At 42.8% G+C, this 19,324-nt stretch overlaps 1 protein-coding gene across 2 annotated transcripts in view; it reads right to left on the minus strand.

The window, feature by feature from the left end:
* The window catches only part of inpp5a (inositol polyphosphate-5-phosphatase A), a 161,943-nt gene that overhangs the window by 36,470 nt on the left and 106,149 nt on the right, over window positions 1–19,324 (minus strand). For both annotated transcript variants that reach the window (XM_030441809.1, XM_030441810.1), the window contains exons 7-9: window positions 17,558–17,610; window positions 16,125–16,244; window positions 6,112–6,196 (exon numbers count right to left, since the gene is read on the minus strand). In XM_030441809.1, the coding sequence (XP_030297669.1) occupies window positions 6,112–6,196; window positions 16,125–16,244; window positions 17,558–17,610 (258 nt within the window). The remainder of the gene's footprint in view (window positions 1–6,111; window positions 6,197–16,124; window positions 16,245–17,557; window positions 17,611–19,324) is intronic.

The following is a 19,324-nucleotide window of genomic DNA, read 5'->3' on the forward strand; positions in this document are numbered from 1 at the left end:
CAACCCCGGGGGCCTACAAGGCAATGTGCCCTCCCAAGGCCCTGTTAGTGCCAGGCTCTGCGCTCATCCTTGGCTTGGTTTGTCACGCCATCCCACCGTTGGCATGGTGTTCCCAGCTGCCAGTCACAGTGCCCTCCCCCCTCCAAGTACACAATGGCAATAGCATGGCTGGCGCCGGGCTCAAACGGCCTGTTGTTAATGAGCAGGACCAACAGAAGCCACTGCTTGTTCTTCATTTGCCAGCGTTTTAATTATATGGACAGCGCTCCCATCAAAGCTGCATCGCTCAAGTTACGCCCTCATAGCTGAACTCTTTTTTTCCTCTGTGTCTTCAGCGTTGTATTCATTAGCATCGAACGCAAACAGAGTAGAGAGAGAGAGAGAGGTGCTGTTGTCTAGAGGGAATAGTCTCCCTCTATATCCAGATGGGTTATCTGTGATATAATGGGCCCTCATTGTGATAGATTGGGCTCTTCTCACCAGATGATATGCCTTTATTGTATTGTAGGAAACATTTCTATTGCAAGCTTCACCTGTGTGGCCATAAACAGGCGTGGGTCAAATATAAAACTCTCTTTTAACTTGCCTAGCATGTAGTAAATAGGTGGGGTTTACTGCATCAGGACAATTAAGACAGTGTCAGGTGGGCTGTCTTTCACAGAGAACTATATTGATTTAGTTACTTCATACAACCCATATAAAGGATTTGTCAATACAATTTGTCAGAGTCATAAAACAGTCAAATACAACTCTCCGATGCCTCCTCTCAGTAAACAGAGTCTTGCTAATACTCTAGATTTGACAATAAATGAAGTAAAGAAGAAGAGAAGACAGTTACAACACTGCTGAAGAGTAATGACATAAAACTGTCACATTTATTATAATAAGCTTCCCTTTTTAGTCAGAATCTGATTAAATACACAAGGGCTGGTGTGTGTGTGTGTGTGTGTGTGTGTGTGTGTGCATCTGTGACTCTGGGTTTAAATGCATGAGTGTATCTGGGAAACTGAAGGCAGCCAAGGAGGGTCGTAGTCCCTGGTGTCAGGGGTTCCACAGAACAGAGGCCCAATCAGTGCTGGCCCGCTGGTTAATGGATGGATGGCCCCCAAAATTAATTAGCCTGACTAATGTAGTGTACACTTAATTACACCGGCCGCCTTTTGATTTATTGCTGGCCAGATACACACATGCTAGTCAAAGTCGGGCTAAAAAGGGAAAATTGTTTAGCTTTTACTGGTGCATATTATTTACCAAGACGAGGTTCAGCAGCCAGGACAATGGCCTCAGCCATGTAATGAACTCTTGCTGGTTTCAACTAGTGGGACCGTAGACTGCAGGTGACATACAGACAACATATTTAGAGTTTCATTCCACTTAACTTATGACACCATGGGGGCTGTGCCCTACCATATCTCAGATCTTGAATCCTAACTAAAACTGTAAATTGATTCTTGAATCCACACTCGTCCTTCCTGCCTGTATCTGTGTGAAGATTGAACATGCAACTGTCGAATGCATTCGCATAACCATGTCGATGCAGCAGAGGAAATATACCTTAATTAAAATATGGTCCAGGAAATGTAATGAAGCTAACAGGCTAACGTCAGTGTTAGCTTCTCCAACAGGATAACATCGAGGCTCTAAGATATCTAACTATCTAACTAACGGTGGTTCTGTAATAGCTAAATTCCTAAATGTCATCCTAAACTGAGATATTTTAGACATTGGAAGTTTCTGTAATGGGACCCCTGCAGTATAAATATTACAGTATTCATAAAATGTCAGTATATTATGTATATATATGTCAGTGCTCCAGGGTAGTTTGCCACTCGAGTCTGCCTGTGATTCTTTAACACTTTTTCCGACGTGATTCAATGCAATGATTTCTTTCAGCATTTAAAATGTAGCGTATATGCGTATGCAGCAATAGACACAAATAAAAAAAGATGGCAGTCATGACAGCATTTATCTTTAATGTCTTTCTATCTATGTTGTCACGGTTGTGTGCATTGAGTAACTCCACAGTGTGCAGAATGAATGATCCATCATGCTGGCCTGTCATTACTGAGCATTTTACAGCATTCATTAGGAGTGGGGCTAGTCTAGGGCCCCACCTTTAATTTCATGCTGCTCAAGCGGAGAAAGGACACAGGACAAAGGGAGGAAGATTGATGCCTGGTTCCGGCCCTCTGCACTTCCTGCAGACACAGACAGGGGGCGCTGATACAAACAGCTCTCCAGTCAGTGAGAGGCCAGCTAGCCTAATGAAATCTGTCCATAGCAGCAGATCAGGCCCAATTAAAAACAACCCCACACCATGTCACAGGGACAGTAGATCAAGTCAGCAATTAACCCTCCTGCTGGCCTCTATCAATCCTTAAATTGGAGCAGTCCCGGCCAGCATCACACAATCTCTGCAGATATTAAATTTACATTCTATTAAGTTTAATTAGGAGGGATTTTAAATATACTAGGAGTCCAGGCACGGAGCCCTGAGCCTGTCATCGACACCACTGATTCACAGCCACCAGCCACCTCGAGGGACATGGACACACACTCTCACGGCTTTACACCTAATAACACCTTCTGACTAAACATGGAACCAAAAATCCTGTGTTTGCTGCAGGTGTGAGTGGGTCTACAAGGGCTATGTGACCTGGCATCATGACTCGGCTCCCAACCTGGGAGCTGGCACTTGGTCTAAATGGTGGAACATGGCTTTCCATATAAAGATTTTTTACAAGGTTATTGATAGATAGAGCAGATTGGAAATAGGTGAGTAAGAGAGACCAATCCATGACCAACTGAGGTCTTTGGGCCTACCTGAGAAACAAGTCTTTGACTATAGGTGTTGGGGTCTCTTATAATGCAATAGGTTATGCTGGATCTTTAGTCAGTTAATGACCACTTCTTGAATGTGGCTTGAACATGAGAGCTTGATAAGGGATTCAAAGAAATCAGAGCAGCTGATCAACAACTGGAGTGTGAAGTATCCGATTCGCCAGACCAAATCTTCAAAACCATTCCTTGGTGGTTTCCTGTTTTATCAGCACCGATGCAAAGCATGATCAAGCCAAAGCGTGATCAGACCCATGGGAGAGGAGGGAGATGGTTGGTGAGGATTGGACCACCTCCAGGCTGCTCAGCCCTAGCATTAGTCTCCACGTGGCTGTGTCCTTTGTCTGCCAGTCAAAGGGCTGCTGAATGGGGGTCAATTGAAACCAATTCCCTCTGTCGGACACAATTAATGGGGTTGCCCGGACCGGGCAGAAGGGGGGCTGCAGCGGGCCTTTGGTTACTGATCCTGCCGCGCAAGCATGCCAAGAATTTGCCACCTGGAATTTGCCCTGTGACAATAACAAACCCACCCCCTTCCAAACCCACCTCCTTTTCTGTACACACATGGATACATCCTAAAATACCCCCCCCCCCCCCCCCATCACTTCCACCCACCCACAAGGCAGGATGGGTGACAGGGGAGTGTCTAGTGGTTGTCCACAGTCTAGTCACCCACAATAGAGCAGAGACAGAGAAGAAGAGAGAAGTGGTGTAGCGTGCAGCTGGAGAGAAATTTACTGGAGTATTTTCTGATCCAATGACTCCCAAAGTGAGGCCTAGTGACCCCCTGGGTGCTCCCTGGTGTTCAACAAATCAAAAGGCAAGCAGTTTAATTTTGTGATAATGTTAAAAATGTATATTCATCTGCAGCTTTTTTGGGCCATTTCCCATCTAGAGAGAGAAGAGTGAGAAAGCAAAAAATGAGACTCAGATGGTGAGAATAAGAGCCGGCCGCTCTGTGTCTGAATCAATCTTCAGATAAGTATGGACGATCGATCCACCACCAGCCCATCTACAGTTAAGCACTCCACTGGATGTGCACTAATTGTCCTGTTGACATTAATTGTCATTAAAGGGCTTAAAACGGCCGCCCGGCTGTGAGTTACGCCCTGTGCTAAGGTTGCAACCCATTTGTTTATTGGTGATATCACAGCTCTCCCTGCCACTAACGCACAGGTCATTGTTAAATCAGACAGGTTGACCACTATGGCTTTATATGGAGCAGTCCTGCCCCTCTAACAACACATTTCACGCAGATGACATCACCAGCCTTTTCTATTGTGCCCATTAAATGCTCGGTATGTTTGAGGACCTCTCATTAAGCTGGAGGGAAAATGTCGAGGTGTGTGTGGTGTGCGTTTGTGTGGTTTTTACCACAGCCCACAGCTCTAACTTCCTGGGGGGAAGTCTAAAAGGCCCCCCTACATTGCTGCCACACCTCTCTAAATGGGGTGAATCAATCTGATTCATTTAGCCTAACAAATTGGTTTGAGTGTGTGTATTTGTGTGTGTGTGTATTCGCTCTGGATGTGAATGTGTATGTGAATGGGGGCCAAGGTGCATAAGAAAAGAGCAGTGTAGAGGAGAGAGGGGGCAGAGATGGACACACAGCAATGTGGGCCTAACACATCCCTGGAAAAGGGGTCGTGACCCCTACTGCACTCAAACAGCATTTCAGAGTGGTAGAGACATGGAGAGGGTGAGTGCTTACCTACCACAGAGCAGCACGGACATGACAGGAAACATGAGGAGAGAGTTATCTAGATTAGCTATAGAGGATAAACACTGAAACCATCTCATCTGACTTTGCTTGAGTGGATGTTTGCAGATTAATGCATCGATGTTGCCTGCCGGTATGAGAATTGAAAACTGCTGCTGAATCTGCTTCTTATACTTCCACTCTACAAAATTTTGGAATCAAATATTGTGCATTTACTCAACTACATTTATTTGATAACTTTAGTTACTAGTTACTTTGCAAAATTGAGTGCTGTATCAGAACCACCGATGTGCATTTTAAAATTGATTTTTTTATCAGTAATTTAAAGAAACACTGATTATGATTCAAATGCTGCTATCAGGTCGACTTATAGTATGCATAATACACTTACATGTTAATATATGTATAATTCACTTTAACTTATACTTTGGTTATCAAAGTGTTACCATTTTTTTAACAAATAGTAATGTCTACAACAGCGTGCATTTTATCGCAGCAATGCTGAGCAGATAAAAAAACAGCTGATCATTGACTAAAAATCACTGTGGTGACCTAAATGTGTGTCAGGTGGCATTCAATTGCATACAAGTTGACTTCTGAATAGCCTCAGTGTTTGCTCATCTGCTGTTCTACTTGGATTTATTCTCTCCAAAGCAACGCATGCTCACATGATCAGGCAGTTAATGTGACCTAATTACAGAGCGAAAATGAAATGTACTGCATAAACTTTGAGGCAAGCAATCAATGCCCCTGATAGATTGCTGATTCCACTTTGGGAGGGGGGTAAACTTTGCCCGCCTAGTGGCTGGATTATTAAACTACAAAAGGTGTGTCTTGTGCGCCACACAGAGTTAAGTCCTTCCTAAGTCATTTGAGCAAAACCTGTCCATTCAGAAAGCCTTCCCTCCTCTTCCCTCCTCCCCTGAATGGGCTTCTGGTCAGAATGGACAATGCCCACACCTTGAACAGGCCCACTGATTCGAGGGCCATTGTGTCGGATGGGAGGGAGAGCATCAGCCAACAAGTGGCTCTCCCACTCTGTTATCACAGGACACCACTGTCTGCAGTGGGCCTTTATGACTTGTTATGCCACTAAGCCCCCCCATCTCCTCATGGAGGATGCTGAATGAGTGCACTACCTTGGCTCTCACTGGCCTCATTTGCACCAAGAAAAGGAGGGGAGGAGGAGGAGGAGGAAGAAAGAAGGGAGGGAGGGAGAAGGAGAGGAAGGGGGAGAGAAAGAGAAGTGAATGGCACCATAACATAACAATGCACTTGGAGGTTTGGTTGGCAAACACAGCTGGGCCAGCAACAGTGAAGCGTTTAATGAGTCATAACTCTGAAGAGACAGTGGGCTACTAAAACCACTTTTACTAGATTGCAGTCTCTCTCTAATACACACAAACACACTCACACTTTATATTACTCTGATAATGTTTAACCACATATGTTTATAGTTTATCAGCATACAACTGTGAACAAATTTCACACAGATAATCAATACAATTAGCCTTCCTCTACTAGTTCATCAGGTGTAAGGCAGAAACACTCACCTCAATAACCTGCTTCGAGTCCAACCTGAAGTTGAAGTCCCCAAAGACAAAATAGGGCAACCTCTCAAACCGCTGGTCGGTGATCCTGAAAAACATGACAGAGCCAAACATACATTTTAAATAAAGAAGATTTTTATGTGTCACACAACATGGATAATAAATTGTGTCAGGTGTGCTTTAAAAACAGGAAAAGGAGATAACCATGGCATTTAGAATATATAAGAAAACGTGTAAAATGAGGAAGGAAATATTAAAAAGCCTTTATTAGTGGTTTTAACTCAAGGTCTTCTACAGGGTCCCAAACATGATTATAATCTACCTTTTTTAAATGATTTAGCCAGTATAATACAGGATTTTAATTCTTCCTTCCACATTTGACACATTTTCTTGTGTCGAGTGCCTGGATTGACTCTGGTTTTTGAAATGCATTTCATATTACACAAAAGATCCTGAAAACCACAATCTTGACGAACATGACCACTGACTGTCAGAAACTTTTCAAGCTGTCACTTGATGAGTCCCCTGACCTCAGGGTGTTTAGTTCATGAAGGCCACAGCACCACCTGGTGGTCTCAACACTTTGATGGGAACATTTTCAACTTTATAGAGCAGAGGCAGTAACTGTTTTGTAAAACATTCAAAAGTATTTTGTGTGGCCTGACACAATTCTTTTGGTGCAGTTTTACAGCATTTATGATTAATCACAGAACACACAGGGTACAGATGTAAGGATGGGTCAGATAGATTTAAATTATAGAAACACTAAGTCTGAAATTCACATTCTGTTTTAATGACGATACAGATTTGTAAAAAAAAAAAGAAAAAAAACCCTGTCAAGGGTAGTAGTTAATTATGGTAACTAATGTCTAATCTCAGCAGAATAAATAAAAAATGTTCTATATACAAGTTGTCCTGAGTGATTGCATAGTTAATTTATATAACTTTCAAATGTCTTTTCAATATACTGTATGTCTTAATGTATTTAAAAAACTCACTCAATCTGGTAACACCGCTCAGAGGCGACATCATACCTGCACAAAGTTTGGTTCATCCTCTGGGACTTGTCTGCTCTGCGTGTTTCTCAATGCGTGCAAGAGGTCCAAGTAATTATACTTTGAGTTCAAACTATTTATTCTCAGCTGACACCAGTATTAAATTAATACATCTTGCCAATTTCCTTGATAATCTGCTTTGATGGCAAAGAAAATTCACTTTACTGAATTGGTCAAAGAGAAAGTTCAGCTCGCTTAACCCAGAAGAGAGCCTGAAGATATTTCCCATGTTGGTCCTATACCCAGCAGTGAGTGACACGGTTAGCTAACTCTTTGAATTCAGCTTATGGATTTTGACCATGGGTTCAGACGAACAGTCAGTGAAGGACTTCATCCACCTATGCTGTGACTTAAGTGACTATTGCGCTTTTTTGATGCCTCCTAAGAGCATTTTATTGTTTTTAATGCACTGCATCCATTGCTTTTGAAAAGCTGTGATTAAAATGTCAGAGGATTAATTGAGAATAGATCCTCTCTGTCATGGACTACTTCCAAACCTCCAGAACCTCACCACAGAGCCAGCATCCCAGTGCTTTAAAAAAAAAAAAAAAATGCACCTAAGCGACATATAATTAACTCCTATGCCTCATCACCTACTTAAAAGTGGCTCTCTACAGAGCAGAGATAGGAAATTAAGGTGGACGTAGCGCAGCCTCTTGTATAATTAATGATTCAGGATGCTTGGCTCGCTATCTCCACTAACTGTGTGGATAAATCTCGCCGTAGACTTCCCAGGCCCAGATAACAATATATTTATGGGGCCGTAAAGAGAGAAGGAGCCTCTTCTTAGTGGTGGGTCTCTGCTCTGGGCGGCTGTCGTAAAGCATGGCTGCTTTCTTCTCTATGAAGCAGAGACAGGGGGTGGCAGGGAGGCGAAGGTGACTGGAGTAAGGAGGCGGGGGAACACAGCTATTATATTAAAAAGAGAGTATGTAACTTTGACATCCCATTATATTAAACAGAAACTAGATCACCTTCCCACCCCATAGGATTTTCATGAGGGGTCAACCGAAACATGGGAACAGCATCTCCAATTTAATCTTTAAAATAATTGATCTGTTAATTTCAAAGACTGTCACATCTGTATGATGGATAGCTGCTTCATGCTTTTGTGCAGTTATACAGGAATAAATGAAAACTGAGCGTTTGGCTCATGAGATGCTTGGATTGTGTGTGTGCATGAGAAATATTCCTGTTGAGCCTTGATAGACACCAGACAGGTAGGTCTTACAGGTGTATCTACTGACACTTGTGGATATTATATATGCCATGCCAACCCTCACAAACATGTGAGGTTACATGCACATTAACATATGATTTGCCTAAAGGTATTGATATCATAAACCATGACCCCGGTTAAAGTTAAAATTCAGATCAACGAACAGAAGTTTCACTTCATAACTGATCATAATCCAACTTCACCGCTCACTGCATGCCACAGTGGATAAGATTCTGAGGTTGGTTAAATTGGCTGAAACGAGTATCAGGTACAGACATATTATGTAGCTTTTTGAGTAGGAGCATCATCCGAGTATAGTGTAATGTGTCAATAGTTTATAACATTTTCTGTAAAAAGTTATCTTATTCTTGTGATCAAGAACATTGAACTGAACCGATTTTTAAGAAAGTTGATTTTTGAGTGTCATTCCTGACTCGTCAAATAAGGACGTATTGACAGATCTGGAAAAAAACACTTGATTAAACTATCCAAGTAATCACATGCCAAACGCTATATATAGTCTACGCTAGTATGCATGTGTAGTAGCTCATACATGCACTCAATCTGGAACTCATGTCATTACTGACTAGCATCCTGGTGCTAAGAGACTGGAGCGCTGTTCAAACAGGGTTAGTGGCCAGTTTGTCCTACTGGCTTGAATGGAGGGCAGTAAAACGGCTATACACGGGTGTCAATGCAGTTGTTACAGGCGTGGGAACTCATGTATTCCTTGTGCTAATAGAGAATTTACCACACCTCTTGCTGTGAGTGAAGAACATAAGCAAAAGAAAATCAAACTCTATTTTACTTTGTTTCAGTCAGTAATATGTGCATGTGCCAATCAGATAATGGCTAAAAATAGATTAAAAAGAGAAGAAAAGGGGTTGAAAGATGAATGAGGAAGAAGTCTCAGAGGAGAATAAAGACTGGGTAAAAGTGAGATGGGGAGATAAAAAGTGAGATTGCACTGTGTTTCTCGAGCCTGGAGCTCTTCCTCCTCTATGTGCTGTAGCTTTATCCCACTAACAGCCATGTCTAATACCGTAGCCTGGCTGTTTTGTCTGCTGCTCCAAGGTATCAGCCACAGGTCAGAAGGTAACACTCTGTTTACACGATCATTTCCTAAAGCACTCATGGTGACCCGCTGGTGTGAAAGTTGACTTTTTTCTTGGCCTTTGTTGGGGGAAACGAAGAATTGCAACATTAGCTACAGCTACTGGGCGTGAAAAGGGCCTGAGGGTGGGGGGTCCCGAGCGTTGGTGGGCCCCCATTGCTGACCCTCACCCTCAGCGGGGGCCGCCATTAGCCTCGTCATCACAGTTCATTCAGGCAAACTGTAACAGTGTCAGTGACATTCTGCCACAAAGACGCACTCCTTTACACAGTCTATAAACATGCTTCTGCTGGCCAATTCATCGCACAGTGACACCCCTGAAAGAGTCTCTTCACAAGAGCCGTTCTCACTGAGGTATGGGACTGGGGCCTTCGTCAGGCCTTCCTAGGGCCACACAAAGACAGGGGTCAGACACTAATTTATAACATGGCCCCTGACTCTGCTCCCAGGCTCCTTTAACCACCAGCACAAAGCGACCACAGCACAGTCTCTACTTTTGATGAAATTTTTCTCTCACACACAAACGCGTTGAGTGAAAAAAAAAAAACCACCTGTGCCCAAGACGTCCAAGAGGCTCTTGCACCAAAGACGAGACAGCATCTGAATTTCACAGATAACACTCATGTGTACTGAAATAACCCACAAAACACCTGCCTCCTTATAATTCCATCTCCTTCACAGCAGCCTCAATCCCTCTCTGACTCCTTGCCAGATTACACACTGTGACTGACAGCTAAACTGAGCCATAATAGACAGTCTATATGGGATTATGAGGGTGCAACGGGGGGCCATGTCATGATTATATTGACAAGATGACTTACCATAAGTTGGCCGTTCAGATTCAACTTTGCACACAATAGCTGGGCTGAGGGCAGTCATCCATTGTAAGTAAATGTTGAGAATTTGGGAGAATGTTAACATTGTGAAGAATGTGCTGGGTGACGTCTTTCTGAATAAGGCAGGGGTGGCCCCTGACAGGACCTTTGACACAGCAGGACAGCCTTTCCCTCGTCCCCCTGTTAGCACCCTGGCTCCTCAGTGACGCCCACCCCACCAAGAACACCATGCAGGAAAGACAGGGTGCTGAGGGGGTGCGAGGATGTTGCCGCGGTCATGCAGAGGTTAAAAGATAGTCAACTCAAGCCAACAGCAAAGTCATCACAATCTCAGATAAAGGGAAACACTAATGAGCATGTTGCCAGGCTTCAAGTTATGCGCTTGAGGCTCAACCACAGTGGTTCAGACCAATCAGCATCATACGAGGATTTACTGGCAGTTATGGGCATGGTTTAGGGATGGCATCATGTGATATGACAACCAAAGATGGTTAGGGTAGATGCTATTAAAGCATCAGTCATATCAGACCTGAAGAGTACTTCTACATTGAAGGGAGAAGAGCAAAGAATGGGACTGAAGCATTTTCTTAATGAAAAAGTTATTTTCACTCATCTCTCGACTGGCTTCAGCTAGAGTTTGGTTTACCATTTAGCTCTGCTGGTTTTAGTGCTCTCTCTGTTTATCTGATTGGTTGAAGGTAGCCCTTGATAGAAGGTGATTCATGTTCATCCAATCACCCAATCACAGTATTTGTTTAAGAGCTAATTCTTTTCCAAACATTGTTCAACTTCTGAGATGGTTCTGTGCAACAACATCAGTTTAGCCATTTAAAGCATTTGATGGCAACATGAATACAATAGTTAGTACTGGCTTTGCCAAATTCAACTTCCAAGGGGGCCCTAATCGAAAATTTCTGTTGGGCCCCCATGGAAGTTGAATTTGGCAAAGCCAGTACTAGCTGAATATAAGAGGTAATTAGAATGCCATGAAAAGACAAATATGTTAAGCAAACCAGCACCAATAATGGTCCACAAACTATTAGGAAACTCACCCTTAATTGCTTTCATTTTTGATAACACTGATACTGTATCATACAGTATACAGGGTCAATTTTGACATTGTGACATACTAATTCATTCAAACTGTGGAGAAGCTTAGGACTGAAAATATAATTGGATAATTATTTACCGCCAGTTGGGATGTTCTCATGCACAGTATGCCTGATAGAAATGATATTATTTGATCATCAGCAAAATACTCACTTCTGACCACTGGTTAACACAATGGTTTCATGTCAATTCTGGTAGACTTAATGTTCAAACAAGTCGAAAAATATAAGAAACTAATAAAGCTGCTATCAACACATCCCAAAAAACAAAAACACACGAAACATTCACAGGTAGACAGGTGACAGTATCATGTTTGGGTATGGAAGGGGCATCTTCGAAGGGATAGGGCGAGGTTTAGCACTTTGTGAAACGCATGACTATAGAAAGGACATAACTGTATGTCAGGAACAAACCATATAACTTTGTAAATTATTGTATTCTAAATGTATATACGTTACAAACAGCTTCCCAACTTTTATTTAATCTAGGTTGTATAAAAGGGGAGACATCGGGGGAGGGGAACATTCAAAGTTCTTTTCAGGTGCTGGAGAAAGATTTCTCCATCTCTATACATCCCCCCCACCCTCTCTCAGAGATTGCTAGTGCACAGTGTGTGTGTGAGTGTGTGTGTGAGAGAGAGAGAGAGAGAGAGAGAGAGAGAGAGAGAGAGAGAGAGAGAGAGAGAGAGAGAGAGAGAGAGAGAGAGAGAGAGAGAGAGAAATAAACAGGTCCACTGTGGGCAGAGAGACACTGGGGAAGATTAACCTCTGCTCCTGCAGGCCTCCCAGGGTGAGAAGGCAGTTCAGAGTCACACAGTGACACCACATACACACACACATGCACGCACGCGCGCACGCACGCACAGAAATCAGTAATCTAATTATACAATGTGATTCATATAGCTGCTGTATGTGTAAGGATATGGGGGGGATGTGGATGACATGGAATTTGGGGAAGCTGCCTCCACAGATATGAGTACTAAGGTTAATACTTGGACACACACAAACACACACACACACACACACACACACACACACACACACACACACACCCACACACACTAGCCTCTTTAATAAATTCATTCTGGCTTTATGGAGGATCTCCCTGCGATTATCCAGTCCTCCCTCTTGCAGCTCAACATGTCTATTGGCTGGAAACGAGTCGGCCTTTCTCTGCTCTTTCAGCCTGTTGTTCTGGGAAAAGCCTAAAGGGAAACATTTAGATTGGAGGGCTCTTTGAGATGCTCTGACAGTTGACTGATGACCGTCCATAAAATGACAAAGCATCGCTGTGTGGTGGCCAGTGCGGCCCACTGCCTCCCCATGGGAAACTAATTGCTTTGAATTGTTAACGGCAACATTATTTTTCTGCCAATCATTGCTTTTCAATGCCCTGAAAATGAGCATGAAACAAGTCTTTTCAGCTAACAAAACAGTTAAATGTCCCCAATGTTGATCAAATTAACTTCAGCACTGTGACAATGGACTATATTTGTGTGAAAATAATGGCACGCCACAAAGGACGCCTTTATGCCAGGATTTCACAGTTGTAATGTAAAACTGTTCTCCCCTGAACCGGACCAGCCACTCTGAATGGGGCTTGGAAAAAAGAAACAAACTCCAATACACAAAAGGGATTTTTTTTTAAGGAAGAGAAAAAAACTGTTGATTTTATCTCATGCTATCATCTCATGGGCTCATTGAGCAGACATGTTTTCCGTCCTCTGGAGAGGCCAGGGGTTTTACCATCACTTCCATTTCATCAGCTGTTTTAGAACTTTTTAAGACATACAAATTATTAGCGTCTTGTCCCTTAATAGCAGTTAGTGACAGATTCTTTATTATTCATCCTTAAATGTCCAATCAAATTATTCTTAAAACATTTTTTTTTGCATTCAGTGGACTTAAAAATAAAAAGCTTATTTAAAACAATGATTCTGCACATCAAGGTGTAGTTGAGTCAACAAGGTAAATGCTGTTTGGTGCAGCCCTGAGCATAAATGTGCCATTTCAAAGCACAGGAAAACAAGCAGGGATGCATTTCATCAGAGCTCTGCTTTGCTCTCATGTAAGTGGCCCACACATCAACGCGGGCTACAGAGCAGTGCTGTTTTGATGTGACTCAATAGTGAGGTCTGGCTGGCTAAACGCTGTTCCTTCTCAGCATTGTTCCCCCGAGGCCTTGAAGCACTTTGGAGATAAACACCGTTTAGCAGTTAAAAGAGCCACAGAGGAAAAGGCTTATCAGATGTCTTCTCAATGGGCCATAAGCTGCATTATGAGGCCTGGGCCCCAGATAAGGTGGAGGCTGAAGTTTGATGCCCCGGCAGAGGAACTCTGTCCCCAGCACTGCTGTGTGATCCGACTCCTGTGCCCGGCTGCCTCATGGATCTCAGCTGGTGGTGTTGTTCAGCAGACCCCCTCCTCTCCTCTCCCATTCCGCAATGAGAGATTAGAGCTCAGAGAGGGAGAGTGGAGAGAGGAGAGGGAAGGAGGGGGAGTTTGGCTTTAGATATTCCCCCTGTCCCTTTTCCTGCTCTGCTTTCTGGGGGTAGGAGTCAGAGTTAGGACAATGGCCAAAAAGATGGTTCCCAACCAGCCGCTGAATGGGAACACTGTTGGTGGTAGCGCTTCATTCAAAGCCCGGCCCGGGCACATTGTCCTCCCAGATCGGCAGAGGAGAATGGAGTTTGCTGGTGGCTGCCAAAAGGTTAGCAGCCTCTGTGAAAGGACCAACCTATTATTCACTGCCCTTTACAGAGCCCAAGCACCCTTTGTGCACCTCCTCCCTTCCCTCTGCACTGCCAGCTTTTTCTCACTCCGGTGCTCCGGATCTGCGCCCGACGGCTTCCCCCAAAGTGAGCGACTGAGGCGCGATGCCACCACTATTCCACCCTTAGACCACTAGCAAGGAATACCAGGGTATCCGGAACATATAACGACCTCCCCACCACCACCTTGCCTCAAACTACTTACCCCTCATCCCCACCCCTTTAAAAGAGAGAACCTTTAACTGATATGGCCCAGAAGTAACAACAGGGTTACCATTCACACCACAAGGGGATTTAGAAAGAGGGAGCGTGGAAACTGCCACTCAGCCAACACAACTTCTATTCAGTCCTCTCAGAGACTCTGTTGTTTAAGTATATTTACAAGGGAACTGATGAAAATATACTAAACCAGCATGAAGCAAGCAGAAGGAATTCAAGGCTTAAATGTAAACTCGACAAGAGGTCCTTGAAACTTCATTATGACAGTAAATCCAGGTAAGTTACAGTGTAATAAAAATTCAAAAAGCTGCCATATTGTTAAAACACTCCACCTTCCCTGTCCATTAAAGGCGGACCATTCTTTCATCAAATCAAGAATGAAGTACAGGTAAAATATGACCTCTTAGAGAAGACTGCCTCATAATTCATGCACATCAGAGAGCCTGGTGATAATGTATGCCACCCATATGCATGTAGTTATTCAAAGTGGAGCCATGTCATGCATTCTGATACCATTTGAATGGGAGGTCACCTGCTGCAAGGCAGCTAGTAGGGCTTTTATTCTGTGTTAGCATGACCAGGTAGGGAGCAGGGGTTGCACCGTGCACTCTCTCATTCTGCTCCACTGCAAATGGATATCCCATAAATCACATTAGCGTGGCCTACGAATGGATAGCCTGGCCTGATGGCATAGTGGCTGACTTCACTCAGTCCAGACAGAAGAGATCTTTACCTTTAAGATTCCCAGAGCCTTGCCAGCATAATTAGAAATACCAAATTTATTGTAAGGGTTGATCCCCCTTGGGAGCACGAATGTGCAAATGACATGGCGATATACGTATTAGATTATGAAACATAATCATATGTGTGCAACCAAGTGTGCAAAGCATACTAAGATGACAAACAGACCTGGGGCCTGAGCACATAGAAAGTCCAAAATAGAAAGGGTTTATCCTCTAGGGAGGGTAATGCGCTCCATTGGATGTTTCATGTAAATCCAAACCATCTCAAGATAATTCTTGTGTACCATAAGAAGTGTTTTTTCAAGGGAGATTTTGACATGATGATAGCCCTAGACAAAAGGTCAAGATCACCAGAATCATCACTCGGGGGCCGGGACTTTTGATATTATAACAACATGGCCAGCATTATGTATTGGTCAAAAGTGTCGGACAGACAGACCTTTGTCCAACCCTCCCAAATACCCAATCAGTGAATGCTTGCATCCGTTTTCCTGCTAGTGGCAGGACGAAAATGACTGTAGGATTACACTACAAAAAAAGAATACAGAAAATGCTGAGAAGTAAGGAGGAGTTAGAGAAAGGGACAGAAAAAGAACAGATAAAAGAGAGCTGGAAGTTCACAGACCGTGTAGTGAGTAAGACCCCCTACTTTTTCAGACAGATGTAATCCCACTGGTCTAGCACTGAATCCCGACAAAATCTCCTCCGCTGTACCTCGCTCTCACTCTAAGCCTCCATTACAATATCAATACAGGTTTGGCCTTTCCAGACAGGACTGGATTGTGGATAGCATATACTACATTTGTACACATCCAATTTCCAGTCCAAAGAAAAGAAATCTATGGCTGCAGGAGAAAGGGATGTTTGTTTGACCTCAACAAAAACACAGTTGAAACACAGTGAAAAAACTAAAAAAAAGAAAGAGAGGTGGTTCCAAGCATGTACAATACCTGTCTAAAACGTAGCCCAGCGCCTTCTGCCTGGTCCCAGAGTAGACAGAGGGGCTTTTCTCCCAGGCCACCAAGTTGGAAGCATCGTGGAAAAGGTGGATGTTGACCAGATCAAAGGCACTGGGATGAAAGAGCAGACTCAACTCAGTTACCTTGTTTAACCAGGACATTTGCTTGTAAAAGGATTACAGGTGTTTTTATTGAACTCATTACCTACTTTAAGATTGTATCTTTTAACATGGTGATCACAGGCAACTTAACAACACTGATCAAAACTAACTATGCAGGTTTTCAAATCAAACACTTTTTCTCTTCTCTTTTCTGTTCTCTTCAACCGTAGTGTGCGCTAAATGTGAACACAATTTCAGTTTCACTGGATTGTCAAATTCCAATGTTTTGGGTTTCTGATCCTCAGCAGTGGTCTCCGTGAATTGCTTTTAATTTCATTAAACTCCGATAATAGTTGACCGGAATTTCTCAATTTTGTCCGGGACATTGACATCTTCCAGGACACGCTGACCGGCAACAGAAACCCTGTCTCGCACACAAGAATTGTGATGGACTATTACTTTACAGTTGACCTATAATTGAATGTGATGACAATGAATCCCCAGGGAGAGATATACTTGTGAATCTAGGCATTAGATGAGCTTTTAAATGATAGCAGTAAAAATTAGATTGGTACACATTATCAGATTTTTTCCTTGTGAGGGCCATCAAATAAATGCTACATACACGTGCAGAATTCACAGCACACAAGCTGCTTTCTTTCAATCTGTGCTGTCAGGGGAAAGCAAGACAGCTCAATGTACAGTGATGAACACTTCCCTGCTGATCCTATCAGTCCTGCTTGTTTTGTTAGCATGGTGTCAGGCAGGGCGACCCAGAGGAATTGGTCTTATCTCAAGGGGCTTTCATTCTGCAGTGACATCCTGAACAAATGAATACATGCATGGCTTTGGCTATCTCCATCTATTCTATCACTGATCTGATATCCCTATTCTTCACCAGCCTCCCTCTCCCTGCTGCTCTTGTCAAACACCATGCCCCTATTAAATGCTTACTGTTTCAGCTCTCCCCTCTTCCACCCTCCCCTCGATTCCCCTGCTCTGCACACTCTGCCAGCATTTGTGTGCATCCCGTACAGGTTCAATTGCATGTAATGTTTTTTGTCATCTGTCATATGCAGCTGCTTGACTAACGTGATTATGTCTAATCAAATCTCTGTTCGCTTCCGTGGCACACTGTCCGGAGAGGGTTCAGCTATGTAACTCACTCTCGCCGTCTGTGCTGTCTATGATAACCACACTGAGGCTTATGGGTGAAGCCAAACATGACTGACATGGTTAGATCTTCATCTCTAATCACAATTCAGTTGTAATGATTCAGGGCAGAGCACAGATGAGGTGGGATGTGTCACTGAAGGGACTTACCAGTCAGCCAGGGCCCATCGAGTTCTGATGAATCCCTTCCTGGACCACTTGCACTGCAGAACAGAAAGACTCAATTTAGCATGACAATAGTAGAATTTGACATTAGAAAGGATTGACCTGTCATCATGAGGGAAATGTGAGCTATAATGTCACATATGTTACAATAAAATACCAATGTCTAGTATCTGGGAGTAGTTTCCTTCACAAAGTCCTGAAAATGTTGGGTTTTAAATAGTTTTAATGAAATTTAACTTTGCGGGACAAAACAAAGTACTTCTCCTCATGTGCTGTGCTGAAGTACACTTTAATGACACTTGCACCTTACTTAAACACACAGTGTGTAATTTCTGCCTCTCGAAGGTCTGTCAATCAAAACAATGACACAAAGGACTAGTTCGATGGGGTAGTGAAGAAGCATTGGTTCATGGGAGTTAAATTCATTGTTAAACAACCACTACCACTCATCCTCTGACTCTCACCCAGGAATTATAGCAACAGGCGACCTAATGAAATGCACTGTTACCTTCAATAGATTTGGGATAATGTAAGCACTCAACTCAACAAATATATATAACAAACGTCTTGTCGTTTTCAGACATTTTAATGCGGAAAAAGCATCAGCAAAAATACTTTCTATGCAAAAATGTGAGATATCTGTAACTATCTTTACTTTTAATTCACTGCACTTTTTACTCCACTACCGAATTTGACAGCTATTGTTCCATGTTAATTATCAAATTAGATATGATGCAAATCCAAAATCCAGCAGATACTTTGCAAAATATCTAATAAATAATGGAGGGACAAGTTATTTGAACAGCTTCAATACAGAACCTAAAATTAGTAAAAGTCAGAAAAAATATAGATAAGCATCAAACTCAGTGTGTGAAGACTGTAGATATGCAGCATACAGCTGCTTGATCAGCTCCAACCAGCCTTGAGTTAATTATCCAATCACAAGTCCAAAGATCTTTCTCAAACAGCACATGATTCACCATGAAGCTGGTTATTAAATGAGAGACAAATTGATGTTGCGAGTGTTCTCATTCTGAATAGATAAATACGTCTCTTTTCCCTCAGCCTCTCCTTTTCTGTCTGTCTCTCTCTGATACTCCTAATGGGGAGTTAACTGCAGTGATGAATAAACTAATTATGGGCCAGGTCACATAATTACAAATTGACTAATTTTATTTAAAAAAAAAAAAAGAAAAAAGAAAAACTCAGATGCAAATTAAAAGGCTAAGAGGTATTTGATTGCGTCTCACATCCTTCAATCTGCATTAGTACAAGATTAACTGTATCAAATTGAATTACATTAGCATACTTGAATTAATCCATACTGCCTCTGCAGGATGTATGGGCCCAATTATAACTCGCTGTCCCAATATTGTGACTTTGAAAGGAGCAAATGGAATTAGATGTGAGCGTCGCGTTGCGGCGTAACAGACTGACCTCTCACGCTACGAAATATATTTGAAACTAACTGAATCAGAACATATTGTAAAGATAAACAAAAGCAACGAGGATGGAGGGAATTCAGTAATTACATTCATGTGTTTATGTGCACAAAATGTATATTCAATCACACATTAAGTATGCGGCACAGAAAATCCATTAGTGTAGTTTACTGTGTGTGTTTGTTGATTTAAAGTTAAGGAAAGAAAGTCTTAGAGTGGGGAGGATGAGGAGGGACAAGATGAAGAGTGAATGTTCGTGTGTGTGTGTGTGTGTGTGTGTGTGTGTGTCCATACGAGCTCTGACTGCAGC

Source organism: Sparus aurata, chromosome 15, assembly GCF_900880675.1.
Source record: "Sparus aurata chromosome 15, fSpaAur1.1, whole genome shotgun sequence".
NCBI lineage: Eukaryota > Metazoa > Chordata > Actinopteri > Spariformes > Sparidae > Sparus > Sparus aurata.